Source organism: Gekko japonicus, unplaced genomic scaffold (assembly GCF_001447785.1).
Source record: "Gekko japonicus isolate JY-2015 unplaced genomic scaffold, Gekko_japonicus_V1.1 scaffold671, whole genome shotgun sequence".
NCBI classification, from domain to species: domain Eukaryota; kingdom Metazoa; phylum Chordata; class Lepidosauria; order Squamata; family Gekkonidae; genus Gekko; species Gekko japonicus.
Window position 1 is genome coordinate 438,086 of NW_015168068.1, and position 16,559 is coordinate 454,644.

Sequence of the window (16,559 nt, forward strand, 5' to 3'; positions counted from 1 at the left end):
AGAGAGTTCCTTGTTCAGCCACCTCGGCTTCATTACCCATCTCCCACCTTTCTTTCTTACCTGAACAGTTAGCGATTGTACCTTAAGCACTTCATTTTTCAGTATCACCCATCCTTTCTGTGCAGATTTCCCCCTCAGCATTTCCAGCCACGGGATCCTGTCTAATATTTCTCTGAGTTTTTTTTAAATCAGCTTTCCTGAAGTCCAGGATACGAGTCCTACTATGTCCTGGTTTCACATCCTTCTCTATGTCAAATTCGAAGCTGACATGGTCCCTATTCCCCAAGGATCCCACAACATTCACTTCATCAATCAGTTCTTCCCTGTTGGTCAGGATTAAATCTAGGATAGCAGATCCTCTGGTTCCCACCTCCACCTTCTGAGATATGAAGTTGTCCACAAGACTATTCAGGAATCTGCGGGATGCCCTATGTCTAGCAGAGTTAGATTTCCAGCAAATATCTGGATCAGTGAAATCCTAGATCGTTTAGCAAGCTTTTCTACAAATGCATCATCCAGTTCCTCTGGTTGGTTTGGAGGTCTGTAGTATACCCCCACAACAATTTCCCCTTCTTTCCCCCCCCATCCTTACCCACACACGTTCAACAGGGCAACTCTCAAAATCCTGAATTTCAGTGCAAGCATATTCATTCTTGACATTTAGTGCCATCCCGCCTCCTTTTTTGTTTATTCTGTTCCATTTAAACAAGGTATATCCTTAAATCGCTGTGCTCCATATATGAGACTCATCCCACCAAGTCTCAGTGATACCTATCAGATCATATAGAATAGATATAGTAGCTTCTTTAGTTAGACAATATAGGTATAGATAGTAATAGTAGTAAATAGTTTAGATAGACAGTGAAGAATGAAGATAGTATAAACAGGAAACCCAAAGATAAGTAAATTAAAAGGAAATGGATAAAGCTAGTCGAGTTAGAACAGCATTGATTCCACCACCCTTAATGAACTTAACACAAATAAATATGGAAGACCTACAAAAGCTGATATATGAATCAGTAACAGGTGCAGTGAGTGTGGTGGTAGAAGTAGCTATGGCTAAAGCAATAGAACCAATACAAATAAAACTAGAGGTGTTGGCAACCCAACTGACAACTCAAACTGATGAAATTAAAAAACAAATCTCTGGAAATAAACAAGAGACTACAATCTCAACAACTTTGACTAATAAAATGGAAACTAAAATTGAGGAAATAGGGCAACAATCACAAAATAAGATGGAATCTAAAATTGAGGAAATAGAACGGCAATCACAAAATGTGAAAGAAAAGCAAGATTTAATGGAGGTTACAATAACAAATCTGGAGATGGAGAAAACTTCATATACTTTAAGACGACAAAATATCCGGGAAAAGAAGGACACTATAGAACTAGACCAATCGTCTAAGGTGTGGGGAAAACATATAAATTTAACCAGAGCTACAGTGTACAAAGGGAATACACTTGGAATGTTTTACAGAGGGCATGCGTCGTTAGATAGAATAAATAAATGCTATAAGAATGTGACAGGTAACTGCTGGAGATCCAGACAGGGTGTTGGCACCTATTTTTATGTGTGGTGGTTAGGTACCAAGTTCAAAAAGTAGAGGAAATAATAATAATATTGCGGATATAATAGAAGAAAACAGATTATTGAGAACAGGGCTATTTTTTGTTGAATGTGGTTGTTTAGGTTAATGTTTATGTGGTAACATCTCTAAGGTTATTGTTTGCCAGGATGGGGATGTTGAGATCCCATTGAGGGGGAGATTATGTTTCAAGTTATTAGAAGTGGCAAAAATGGAGTAGTAAATTTTTGTGCTGCAAGGCAAAATGAAGAGGTATTCAATAATTGCTGGTTACGAGTTATATAAATGGATAGGAAAATGCCACAAAGGGCAAAATATCAATCTGCAACTTATGGTGTAATAATATAAGTTAGAAAATGGAAGATTCTCTGTATAAAGATTCATCAAGAGAATGTTCTATTATATTGGCTGAAAATCAATAAAAATAATATATATATATTTTTAAAGGAACTGGCCAAGCTTAATAGTAGAGCATATACTTTTGCTCACATACAGACCCTATCTTCAGTGCATGACATTTTTACATCTTTGGGTTGCAAATGACTCCAGTTACAAATCTGTTTTGTGCAGAACTTAACTGGCCCTTAGCAAGGAATAGAAACATTGCAAATCTCTAATTGCTTGGGGAATCAAAAGAAAATCACCTTCCCGTATACATACATGCTTTCTACAATAAGTGGCATGAACTTATCCTGAACCATTTTTTGCTGGTCTCTGTCCCTCTCTTGAAGAAATTACAAATAATCACTGCTGTCCCACATTGAGGTTTCTCCCACCCAGGGCTATCTTATTTTTATTTTTTTTTAAAGAGGTGCCGGAACACTCAGGAGGGAAATGAAGTTTTCAATCTGTATACTGAAAATTCACGAACTTTTAAACATTTTTAAAAGAATGTTATCAAAGAGGTTCCAGAACTCCATTCCAGCTTGTTACCCCAGAAAAAAAGCCCTGCTCCCATTCTATCTACTAGGAGAAGACTGAACCCTAACTAATTAAATGAAATTTTCAGGGAAACCTTTTTGCCCTCTGAACTGCATTTCTCTTTCCTTATGCACCCTGGTGGACTTTTTGCACAGTATTCTAGCTGCTCTGTTGTAAAGCAGGAGAGGAACTCTTCAGATGCAGGGTTAGTACACACATAATGAACAAACTATAGGGAAGCAATAGGGAGGAATGGATTTTCCATTTGCAGCCCTACTACCACATGGTCTGCTGTTCTAGAACTTCTGGTTTTTGAGGGCCTTCTGAACTTCTGAAATGCTGTGTTCAAGGCAAAAATAAATTCTCTTGAAATATATTGTTTTGGGACCAGTTACCTTCAAATACAATTGTTGTTTTAGTTAGGACTAATGCAGCATGGCCATGATCAAACTGATACTCTTTTGAAGCTAAAACACAAGGATGATATTTGAAATAGTGCTTGTGTTTTAGGTTCAAAAGAGTATCAGTTTTATAGACTCTTTACTGAGTTTAATAACTAGCACAAAAGCAACTCAGTTGCTTACACAGAAATAGTCAGGAGTCAGGCATTTCCCACATAGGGTCTGGAGACATAAAATTATTTCAGCGAGCCATTTAAACCCTGTGATGCATAAACATAAAGGGGCTTGCCTCCTACATTAGACATAAGATTCCCATGTGCAAGTAAAAACCACTTCCAGGATGTGTTTGTGTGTGAGAGAAAGCATTCATACACATAAAATTATCTCTGGCTACAATACCTCCTGGCCCTCAAAAATCATCCCAGGAAGTCAGGGATCTTTCTGAAAGGAGAAATGGGATGTGGCAGGGAGAAGATGCCTGCAGCTAGAGCAGTGGCTATCAGTGATTGACACATGCACATGCAGAAATGTTTTCCTCCTTGCTTACAGGATCCTTTGCAACCAAGCATATGTCAGTACAGAAATAAAACTTGGGTATTATTAATTCCTTTATAAATTGGTTCTTATAGTCAGTGTTCATGCCACTAAGAATGTGCATAAGCAGAAAATTGTATTTTTTTGATCTGGACTTCATGGAGGGCATACCTATTGGTGTTCAGAATTGCTTCGGTTGCCAATACAGGTTCAGTATTTGACTTTGGGATTTTTTAGGATTCCAAAATTATTTGGATCTATTATTCTCAATGGGGAATCTTCTCACAGGGCTGGAGGGGCAGTTTTTCGAGCAAATGAAACCAAAATGGCAGCAGAGCTCGTGCTGCCTGTCCGCTAAAGAACCCTCAAGTTTTAAGCTAAATGGACAAAGGGGTTGAATTCTATGGGCCCCTGAACAAGGTGCCCAACCATCCTTCATTGTTTCCTATGGGGGAAAAAAACCCATGCTTTCTCAAGAGCTAAACAATAAAAAACACAAGGACAAGCAAACACAGGCCAAAAGCCTTCCAGTGGAAACAGAACCAACAAGCCCAACAGAACTGACATCAAGCCAGAGACCCCCAACAGTAATACAAACCAATGTGGCGCTCTCAACACAACTAGTGTCAAACCAGAGAATCCATGCCAAACCAACTGAAGCAAGGGAAGGGAGTCCAGTCCGATAAGGTATTTGGGGGGTATATTTTTGGAGTGGATATATCTGAGTGCACATCCCTACATGGCACTTTACTAAGCTATCAAACAAGCTCCTACACTGCCAGTGTCATCCTAAACTGAATTATACCCTTCTAAGCCCATTGACTTCAATGGACTTAGAAGGGTGTAACTCTACTTAGGATGGTACTATGAGAAGATAATTATTCAAGTTGGACAGGAGACACATGGTGAAAAGGAAGAAAGGCAAAGTAAACAGGTATCACCAAGAAACTGACAACCAGAAGGACCAACTCAGAGTTATTTCTGTCTGGGAATATCTTGTCGACTGCAACATGCAATAACTACATTTTAAAAACACACAAATATTTACATCACACAATAATATTCATGCAAGTTGGCTATTAACTGAGTTATTGGTCAAGAATTGGTCAATATCTTTTCTAGCCAAATTTCTTCCTACTTCTTAATTAACCAGACCAACTTGCTAAACCAGGTAAAAAGCAACTATTTTTATACCAAAAGTCGGTGACAAATCCATAAGCAATGGTAGACAATGGCAATGACAGAACTCACTTAATCCTATTGATCAATATTTTAAACATCAAAGGCACAGTCTTCACTCCAACATATCACTTCATTCTAGTACACAAGAAATGCAGGTAGAACGCATTGTAGCTTATTGTGAACTAACCTTGAGGAACTGATACCATGTGAAATTCAAGGGACTCCCACTGACATCCAAGGAACCCAAATCTTAGTGAGCTTCTCCTTCACAGTAAAAACAAGTGCTTTAAAATCTAATCATTAGCAGACATCATGCATACCTCCTTTTCAGAGACAAAATTCATTATGTCTTTCACTGACATCACTTAAGCATGCCAGTCAATAAAAAAACTCACTTGAACAAGATAATGCTTATTTCTAAAATGTGAACTGGTTTACAGTAGTCCTGACAGGGATATGACCAGAACCTTTCAAAGAAAAATAAGGTGGTAAAAATACCAGCTGGGTAAGCTGGTTGCAGGTCCTGGTTTACGTTATTCTGGTACTAATCAAAGGAAACCATTTTGTCCTTTCAGAAGCAGAGAAGTTGTTTCACCTTTCTGTATGGGGGTAGGATTTTAATATTCTCATAATTCCATTCTATGGCCTGGCCTACACAAACTACAGGACAGTTTGCAGAATGGACCATATCATTTCAAACAGCTGGATGTTCACCTCACTTTGGAATGACAAAACACCCATTAACTTTTAAGAAATAAGAGGAAACTTTTCTAAAATTCTGCCTTCATTAAAAAAAAATCCTTGGAAGTAAACCAAAAGTACTCCTCAGAAGGAAAATATTTTATCCCAGGTCCTTTTTGCCTGTCTTCTACTTGCTTGGAGACTGTTTTCAAGGGAAACATTTAGCAATGTTTTTCCTCCCTACCTGCACTCTGAAGTGGTATAGTTCATTCTCTAACCTCCTGGCTCAAACTCCTAGCTTGCTGCAGGCATAGGCTGATACAATATTTAAGGAAAACATTCTATGGGAGATGTTACATGTTCTACATAGAAGTATCTGCAACGTCTAATGTGATAATAGAGGGAATATAGCAATGCAAACTGTTCGTAATGAAATTCAATTTACTTTTAAGGGAATGTCATCAAGGTTTCAATATATGGAATGTTTTAAAATGTTATACATTAAACTGGCACACTGCCAGTAAAGAACTGCTGGATTCTCACACATATTTTGATCAAAGGGAGAATTTAAAGGAACATTCCAAATATTTGGAATGCTGTGAAACGGCTAAGAGGTCAAGATTTTTCACATAGAGACAGTTGGATACACTGGAAATATGGTTTTATATTGGCAATATTTTCCTCCACTTCCCATTTTACATAGTAACCAGCATTCCAAAGAGAATAATTTCTATTTCCATTATAAACCTGGAATAACTGCTTGCGTGCAAAATGCTAATGCAGCATAGGACCCGTCAGACCTTGGCTTCCTGTTAAGCAAAAGAAGGATACCTTTTTACATTAGAAAATACTTTCTCAAGGGGATACTTGGTGATTTTGACTCTGTTCTCAAATATGACAAAGACAGCATTTGACATTTATCCCTTTAAAAAAAAAAAAACAGCAAGACTCACTGACATGGTATGATCTGAAATTGGACCTGGGGGTACCATGTGTTATTCGAAATAAATATATGGAAGTGCCAGATATAAAAGTCATTTCATAATCCTGGGAGTATCTGTACTGAGACCTGGGTAGGAGATGGGGAGACAGTTGCTCTCTCCCAGCTGGCTCCGCCCGGGTTCTCAGTCCTTCACCATTCTCGAACTATGGGGCAGGGGGGAGGAGTGGCTCTGTTCATTCGGGAGGCTTACTCCTTCAGGGCGTGCCTGGAGCTGAGCCTCACAGGCATTGAGTGTGCCAGCTTCGTGTGGGAAGCCAGGGAGCGTTTGGCTGTTTGGTTGGTGTACTGAACGCCTAATGCACCGCCCGACAGCCTGTCATCCCTGGTGGAGGCCGCGTCGGGCTGGGCATTGGAGCTGATAGTCCTGGGTGATTTCAATGTCCATGCTGACGATGTGGCTTCCTCACAGGCAGTGGACCTGGTGTCGTCCATGGTGGCACTGGGACTCTCCCAATATGTAACAGCCCCCACTCACCGAGCCGGTCACATGCTTGATCTGAACTTCGTGGCGGGGGTTACAGTGGACCGGATTACTGCTACGGCAGTTCCATGGTCGGACCACTATGCCCTGAAGGTCCGAGTGAATGTGTCACCCCAACCCTGCTTGGGCAGCGAGCACATTTTAGCTTGCCCGTGGAGCCAAATGGCCCCAGTGCGGCTTCAGATGGCTCTTTGGGATCCTATGCCCCCTGGCGGCTCGCTAGGTGAGCTAGTCAAGGACTGGCAAGGCCGACTCTCGACAGCCATCGATGAGATCGCTCCCAGATGCCCTCTGCACCCCTGCATTAGGCTGGCTCCCTGGTACACTGAGGAGCTGAGGCTGATGAAGCAAAGGCTTAGACGGCTAGAGAGACAGTGGTGGCGTGCTCATGATGAAGCAACAAGAGCATCTTATAGGATGTTTATGAGATCCTATGAGGTGGCAGTCAAAGCTGTGAAGAGGGAGTTCTACACAGCCACGATTGCATCTGCAAGCTCACGCCCGGCACAATTGTATAGAACGATTCGGTCATTAACGGTTCTGCCACAGGGCAGACAAAACACTAGGGAATTGGATATTGGCTGTGAGGCATTTGCGAGCTATTTTGCAGATAAAGTCTTGTTGCTCTGCTGCGACCTCCCTGCCACAGTTGAGACAGCGAGCGAACTCGAGGATCCATGAACGTGTTCTGGTCCCATACTGGATTATTTCAGTCCACTCAGTTTTGAGGTGCTCTCAGGAATATTATCAACAACTCCCTCTCTGAGGGGCTATTCCCAGGGGCTCTCAAGGAAGCGATGGTTCGTCCTCTCCTCAAAAAACCATCTCTGGATCTAGCCGAACTGGCTAACTACTGGCCAGTTTCCAATTTCCCCTGTTTGGGCAAATTAATTGAGAGGGCGGTGGTGATACAGTTGCAGAGTTTTATGGATGACACTTCCATGCGATATTCATTCCAGTCCGGCTTCTGCCCAGGCCATTGGATGGAGACAGCACTGGTTGCCCTCACAGACGACTTCCAGAGGCACCTGGATCGGGGTGAGATGGTGGTGTTGCTGTTGTTAGACCTGTTGGTTCGACACGGTCAACCACCAGCTACTCACCCACCACCTTGCCGATGCAGGAATTCAGGGGCTTGCCATGCAGTGGCTTGTCTTCTTTCTCCAAGGTCGGGGACAAAGGGTGGCTATTGAGGAGCAGGAGTCCCGAAGGCACCCACTAGTATGTGGAGTGCCTCAGGGGGCTGTGCTCTCCCCAATGCTATTTAACATCTATATGCACCCCCTTGCCCAGATTGCCTGGAGGCATGGGCTAGGATGTCACCAATATGCGGATGACACCCAGCTCTATCTGATGGTGGGCGGTCAAGTCTGGCTCTACCCTGGAAGACCTGGATCGAGCGTTACAGGACGTGGCTGGATGGCTTAGACTGAGTCAATTGAAATTGAATCCGATGAAGACGGAGGTCCTGTACCTGAATCGGAGCAGTACGAGGGTAGGGATCCCACTCCCAGCCTTCGATGGGGCACCGTTGATGCCAGCGCCGAGGGTCAGGAGCTTGGGAGTGCTCCTGGATGCTTCTTTAACAATGGAGGCCCAGGTAGCAGCCACTGTCAAGGCAGCCTTTTACCACCTTTGGCTGATTAGGCAGTTGGTTCCCTTCCTCGAATGCAATGATCTGGCTGCAGTGATCCATACAATTGTCACCTTGAGGTTGAGCTACTGCAATGCTCTCTGCATGGGGCTGCCCTTGGTGCACTCCGAAACCTGCAGCTGGTGCAAAATGCGGTGGCCAGGCTGTTGATGGGTCTCCTCAGGTGGGAGCACATCCAGCCTGTGCTAAAGACAGTGCACTGGCTGCCAATAGCATACCAGATTCGTTTCAAGGTGCTGGTTTTGACCTTTAAAGCCCTTTATGGTCAGGGACTGGCCTACCTGAGGGACTGCCTTTCCCCACATGTTCCCCAGAGAGCACTGCGATCAGGATCCCAAAACTGCCTGGCCCTCCCTGGTCCAAAGGCCACCAGGCTGACATTGACAAGGACCAGGGCATTCTCTCTAGCAGCTCCGTCATATTGGAATGAGCTCCCTGGTGAGATCAGGGCCCTGCGGGACCTCCCACAGTTCTGCAGGGCCATGAAAACGGAACTTTTTAGGCAGGCATTTCGATAGGAGCAGTGCCTCACCAGCTGCGCCCTGTGTTGACTCAGACCCAGAAGTGACCTAGTGTGGTGGCACCGGGTAACATGTATCTAATTGCACTTCACTGTTCTGTATCGCCATCAATATTCATGCTTTTAAATGATGTAATTTTATAAGATGTATATTGTTTTATTAGTTTTATGGGAGCCGCCCTGAGCCCACCTCAGCGGGCAATAAATAAATACCCTTTTTCAAGATACAGCAGCCATTCTTTTTTACTGTTTATGGTGATCTCAATCATGCATACACAGCATACATATGAAGAATATCATACTTCCAAATATTGACCATAGTGTTGTTCCTTTGCTAGCAAGTGTGATAAATGTACCTTGTGCAAGTACCCTTCTTTAAGTGGTGAATATATCACCACAACTAGTGGATCATACCAGTTACATAACAACTGTAGGTAGTGTGATAACCAGACTGACCAAGAGTTCTGGGATAACTCAAAAGCTAGCACATCATTTCTGTAGGATTTTGGTTGGTCTCAAAACATTACTTTTGTTTGCCAGTTGCACTGAAGTTCTTTTAGTCTTTAAATCAACTTATTTATTTATATTTATTTATTTATCTATTTATTGGATATCTTCCCCTTGCCCTCCTGCCGAGGCGGTTCAGGGCGGCTTACAACAGTTTAAAACAACATACAATTTAAAACAGCGAATACAAGATATAAAATACAATAAATACAATAAAACTGGCACTTCAGCCAAACTACTAAAGGGTCACATCACTGTTTGTGGAGAATAGTTTTTGATGCATGTAAGGACCATCAAAAGAGACTATCAAAGAGCCACCTTGAGCAGCTTGTTCTGGTGAGGAAGCACAGAAGTAGCCAATATATAAAGCCTACAGTGTTCCCAAGTGTGTGCTTTCTAATAAACAGCAAGACTTAAGTGATAGCTTGCAAAGCCTAGTAATGAAAACTTTAAAAATAGTCAATTAAAAATAGCAGATACATTTCACTTCAAAGACTCTAGCTTTCCTTTTCATTCAGCACACAGGTGGCTATCATTAAGGCAATTTCTTCCACAACATTTCCATACTGATCTTTGTTTACTGTTCTAGGAGGTATCACCTCAACTTTCAGTAGAGAAAGAATGCATACTTCTCTATCACTAGCGTTTTCTGATCTATCTCAATGTATGTCTAACTATTATTCATTTAAGTTGGTCCTTTCACCTTTTTGTTTGTTGACAGGAAGAGGAGATAAGAGAGGACAGCTTGGCTGGAGGTCTGGACTGACAGAGACACACTCAGCAGGGCTGTATATAAAACTAAGACTGCAGAGGCTTCTCAAGCATTCCCATCTGCATTCTCAAGAGAATTGGTTTTTCTTGACAAACAACAGAAGTCTACAGAGACTTCCTGTCCGAACTATAACCAGTATCCAATTGACTCTCTTCCAGCCTGAAGCCTTTCCATTTCCCTGCAAATTTAAGAGGACCATACAGAAAAGCAAAACCAACCTTACTGTAATGTTAAGAGACTTTAAAATAAAATGGGTAAATCAAACTAAACAGGCTGTCATTATAAAAAGTGAAAATTATAAATATTATTCTTTTCTCACTTTTAGACAACAGGAAAGAGGATGAGAAACGTGTAACATTAGAGCAGTGTGAGGACAAAGTTAAGAAGCATATTAAAACTATGTTTTTCTCCCATCATAACAATATGCAGCACCAGATTGTTTTTCATACTACAAAGAGATTTTTTGTTCTGTTTTTGCAGTTACAAAAGTGGTCAAAGATGCATGGTCATCCCTTGACAGCAGGCAAGCCACGAACTATTCAGGCAAAACCACTTGCATTTGAGATTAGTTTCAGTGTAATTCTACACATAGTTACTACAGTCAGAATCCACTGGGTTGAGAATTGAATAACTTCACATAGGATTGTGCTGTTAATTTAATTGAGCTTAGACTAGAATAACTCGGCATAGGACTGCAGTTACTCCCTTCTGCATCCAACATAATTATACTGGCTTAAGAAAGATGTGGCTGTTCAAATAATCAGTGGATTATCCTGGACAGGTGGGGGCTCACAAGACTCGCGGGAGGGAATTCCACCCCTTACTGTCTTGCTGAGCCAGACACCCCTGGGCTCTCTGGCAACTACCGCTGGGCCTGGCACAGCTCCTGAGCTGCCTCATCACTGCCACAGCCCCTGGGCTCTTCGGCAGACACTGCCCGGCCCTTGGGTGGCTTTGCCGTCCCCACTGGGCCTGCCATGGCCCCTGGGAAGCTTCACCACTGTTGTGGCCATACACCAGGCCCACCACGGCTCCCAGGTGCCACCACACCGAGGTACAAAGGAAATTATTTTACTTTTTGTGGTAATTAAACCCCCCCCCATGTATTTTTTTTTTAACATTTCAGACTTTTCTGCAAATCTGGGGAATCCCCCAAGTTTGCTGAAAAATCTGTTTACCATCTGCATGGCCTCGATCTGCAGATGTAGGTACCCACAGATGGGAGCCATATGTCGCAAATAGTATACAGAAATGCATCACTTGTGTGCATATATTAATGTTTCAGTTGCAACAATACACAACGCAAGACCACGGTGAATAGCAGTAATGATCCCTTTCGATAGTGACTACATAATTCCCTTAGCTTCTCCTTGACTGATACTATGCTCTTCAAACTAAGTTTACTATAGTAAACTTACTTCAGTATTAAATATCTTACCCAATTTTGAAATCTCTCTACCTTGGGTAAAAAGTAAACAGCACCACTGCGAGAATTTATACCTAGACTGTATTCTGATATATACTGTTTTCTTTTGATTTTAGTAGGATTTACTCTCAATTAGGAATATTTAGGAATTGAACTCATTGTAGAATCCCTTCTCACATTTTAGATCAATGTTGCTACATCCTGTATGAATGTAATGTCAAAATCTCTGAGAGTGGGAAACATGCCTGGGCTCTTCCCCACAGAACTTTTTCAATGTTAAATTTTATTAATGTCACAGCCAGGCTTTTTGGTAGGCAGTGATCTGGATCATGAGCCCGCATGCGGGGAGGGCGGGATATAAATGCAATTAAATAAATAAATAAAAAAATAATAATGTATTGCAGTGTTTACTTATGCCAGGCATCCAAGGTGATATTTAGTTGGCAAAAATGACAAGTTAGCCATCAAGAACACATGTGCTTTGTTACATCATGGAAAGCACTGAGGAAGGTAAACCTAAGACTGCTTTTATAACTCCACCTAGATGAAGAATAACAAAGACATCTGCTAAAAGCACAAGTAATTTGTTAGTCTGGTGGCTGACTTCTTCTATGCAACAGACAAAACAAGGAGGAAAGTATTTGAAAATGTCCTGTATTTGCACCCCTGCAGTGCAGACCCTCATTATGCACTTGATGCTATTCCTGCCACCACCACCCAATAAAATTTCATGGGGCTCAGTGGACTACAGCAAGAGGGGGAAGTCTGTGGGTGGTCTTTTGCAAGTCTGAATTATGACATTTTAAAAAAAAGCATTTTCATGCCTCCCAGTGCAGAAAGCGTGTTCCTACTAAATAGGAAGGCAGACAGGAAACAAAAAAAGTCATGCTAGATATAATACCTACTTTTACCTTTTTCTAATTAAGTAGAATTACTCTCAACATTTCTCCTGGTTTGGAAGGGCCAACACTTAAGTTTTTCTCCCTTGAAATTAACAATGTATTTGTTATCTGTTCACAACTGAGAGTTCCCAATCCTGTGCTCTGGGAATTTGCTGTTGAAATTAGAACTACTGTATTTTCTTATTCACTGCTGTTTTTATTGCTACATTTTACTCTTGTTGCATTGTGCTTACAGTTTTAATGTAACAGTGTTACATTACATCTCTGTAACAGTGTTATTGCATTTATGATGATTTTACTAATACTATAAACCACCTGTGAGTCTATATAGAAATAAATTAAAATTTAATACTGAACAATAAACTGCTGTGCCTAAGAGTAGCAGAAAAAGAAAGAGACTAAACAACATCTTCTAGCACCCAAGAAAAACCAGATAGTACTACAACAATTCTAATAGAAAGTGTGAGATTTCAAGGAGGAAATTCCTAAAATTATTTCAAAATCATGCAATGCACAAATTCACAGAAATAACAGATATTTCACTCATTTCTTTTATACAAGGGCTACTGCACCCAGATAATACAGGTGTATGGAACTTTACAGAGCTGGAGTAATCTCCCTGCTCCAAGGATCTTAAAGTCTCAACTCTAAATTGACGTAGAAAGAGGGGCCAAAGCTCAGTGGTAGAGAATCTTTTTTTGTATGCAGAAGGTCTGAGGTTCCACTTAAATTTCCACTTAAAAGGATCTGGTAAGAGGTGATATGAAAAGGCCTGTACCTGAGACCCTGGAGAGATAAAGAAAGTTCTATGATTTGCTAAATTATCAACATTAACACCTAAAGCAAAAACAAATAATTCAAAAATGTGAGTATCCCCACTGGCTACGTAAGCTGAAGTGGTAATGAGAATACGACTTCAGTTCACTTCAACACAGGGTTGGGGTTTTTTAGCCTTCCTAGAAGGAAGACATTGTTTATCAGCCTTGCTTTTTATCCTTTTGTTTGTCGGGAAGGTTCACATAACAAACAGCATTGTTGGAGCATACCAGACTTCTTGTCTAATCCTTAACAATGTAGGTATGAACTACTTTTAAAGATTTGTACTCTTGATTCAGGAAGGTGACTAAACCCTTATGCCTTTGTCTACCCTCATCACTTGAGCAATACTCCCAACTGTTGCTAACACCAGTGCAGCTCCACTGGAGGCAACAATGGTGGGAAGCACCAGCAAAGCCAAGCCTTGAAATAACTATTGCCCATTTCACAGCTCTTTAACTTAACAGCACGTGCAGAGCAGCGCTACAGGATGAGACTCTCAACCCTGGGTACCGCTTCTTTTGCTGATTAGTATCTAGTGTTTGCTAGGAAGTCACTTTGAAGAAGAGATGGAGAATAGTGGGATTATTCTACCCCCCCCCCCCCCCGGACTTCTAGCAACTTTTACTTCTGTAGAAAGTTCCTTTGTATACCTTTCTCATGTCTGTAGTGGGTATTGGGAGGCCACATGGCATCTCATGATACCCCACTTGCTCATCCCTAGCTTGCCATAGGAGAGCCTACTTGGTCTTGTTGAACAAAAATGAAAACCCACTGTTGAGAGAATGCATCTGGAGGTTTAAGCAACACTTTGCATTCTGCCCAGAAGATATTCACATACAAATAAAACAAAAACATTAACATTCTCTCTCTTATATTATGCAGCTTGAAAGTTATATCCAGGATAACATGAAAAAAGAAATGGTGGAGATCCAGCAGAATGCAGTGCAGAATCAGACAGCAGTCATGATTGAAATTGGCACCAATCTGCTAAATCAAACAGCTGAGCAGACTCGCAAATTAACAGATGTTGAAGCACACGTAAGTAGCAACTGTCCAACCTGAAGTAATTCTGCAGCAAGGGAATGATGTGCCTTATATTTCATGGGTTAATGTTCATTCTTTATACTGGAAAACTTTACTTCTACAGCTTATAAAAGGGAGCTTTTGATGCCTTAAATGAGACAGCAATTAGATGGTGGTGTTACAGCACATGTTACAGGTTGGATCCTACCAGGTCTCCATGGACAGAAGTGGATTATTCCCCCACCCTCCATTTCCCCAGAACTCCAATATGAGGGGGCTAACAAAAGGTAGTCGCAGAAATATCTGACATGATCTCACTGGGCTGGATCCTAGGGAGCATTGCCATAAGTGCAACAACCTTTGTGTAAGCAGAAGCACTAAAAATAAGCCTCATGATCTGCTTGCACCAATATAAAAAGAATGGATCCAAACTTTCTTTTTCACATGCACAAGACACAGTGGAAGGTATTCTTTGACCAGGTCAGTACTGCAGTTAAGCAATATGGGTTGCACTAGACCTTAAGAACATAAGAACATAAGAGAAGCCAATGTTGGATCAGACCAGTGGCCAAAAATACCAGGTGCCACCAGGAGGTCCAGCAGTGGGGCTAGAACACTAGGAGCCCATCCACTGTTGCCCCCCAAGCACCAAGAATACAGAGCATCACTTGCCCCAGACTGAGAGTTCCTGTCTATACCTTGTGCTATGGATTTCATCCTTTCTACCCATGCTTCACTAGATCCAGCCCTATGACAGCCCAGACAACACAGAGAAGCATTATTGATACTTGGGCGCCGCAGTCAATTCTCCCAAAAGCTACTTCTAAATGGACATACGTAGTGGAGGATTATGGTAGAAGGAGCAGGTGGTACTGCAACAACTGGGCAATATCCTGGTATCAGGGAAGGAATGAACACAACTCGGAAAAGACGAATATATACACTTTCTGTTCCAGTGCAGCACTTTCAAATTTTTGCCCTAGGAGATGTACTACAGCATTTTGATTTGCAATCTTGGCACTCTGCCCTACTGAAGTCCTGCTGAGCTGGTCACTGCTATTCCCATTTCCACTCCCCCCCCCAACCATTGGGAACAGAAACTGGGTGGAAGTGGTTTGGCCAAGCCTAGACTCTATTTATCCATGTGCAAGCTGTGATCTTAACTTGTATCCAAATCCAGCCCCCAGTTAGCCAGCATCTGCTGTGGCCCTCAGTGCAGCATTCAAATAGCTGTCAGACAGTCCCCTTACATAAGATTTCACCATCTGAGAAGAAAGTTGCATAAATGCTAGTGTTTCAAGTGTTAACTGCAGGATATATCAAGACATTGAACTGAGTGGGAGAAGGGTTAGGGAATAACAGGAAGCTATGAAGGAAAATAAATTGTTACATTTTTTCAAGTTGATGTCCAAGTCCCAAATCAATTGTGGTTCTTAAAGGAGAACAGAGAAGTTCCCATACTTCAACTAAAAAAGAATCATCTTGTTATAGATCTCAAGTCAAATAAATTGAAAAGTGTGGCCATTATGGAGTAACCACAGGTATTATACTTAGAGAATAAATGCTATGAACATTCTGAAATAATAAATGCATTGCAAGTTCTTTACATTCCTGACAATATGAAATCAGTTTGCATGAATAATTTTGTGTATCACTAGAATAGTTTTTCAGAACTTTAACTGAGGACCAGACCTCTTTTCTCAGCACAGAGCTTATCCAAACGCCTGTTTTTAAATGCTCTGGAAATGTTTTGAACATTTTAGATGAGCATAAAACTGAGTGCATTTCCTTACATTATACAGAACCAGCCTGATACCCGTGCTTTGCTACGGTATTTAAGTTCCATAAATCCAGTTATAATACCGATGATGTGAAGTTTGAAATGTAACATTTGTCGTAGGAATTCTAATGGAAAAGATTGTAGTGTAAAAAATGAAGCGAGACATACATACTTTTTTTTTTCTCTACTGAAGGACCTCTCCGTAGACCACATTGGTGGTTCTGCCCTTAAGTGCTAGGATGACCAGGCTGCTTGGTGAGCTCACTCTGGAGCAGGCAACAGTTAAGAAGCAGTCATCTGTTAAGTCAACTCCTGAGGTTTTACCTCAGAACTCTGAGCTACACAGTTTAGCAATGGGGGGGGG

The 16,559-nt window shown here is 41.6% G+C and overlaps 2 protein-coding genes across 2 annotated transcripts in view; one reads left to right on the forward strand and one right to left on the reverse strand.

Moving 5' to 3' along the window:
* Positions 1-16,559, reverse strand: part of MCPH1 (microcephalin 1) — a 175,673-nt gene that overhangs the window by 62,305 nt on the left and 96,809 nt on the right. The window lies entirely within an intron of this gene.
* Positions 1-16,559, forward strand: part of ANGPT2 (angiopoietin 2) — a 55,995-nt gene that overhangs the window by 8,529 nt on the left and 30,907 nt on the right. The window contains exon 2 of the mRNA XM_015414583.1: positions 14,275-14,430. Coding sequence (XP_015270069.1) covers positions 14,275-14,430 — 156 coding nt within the window. The remainder of the gene's footprint in view (positions 1-14,274; positions 14,431-16,559) is intronic.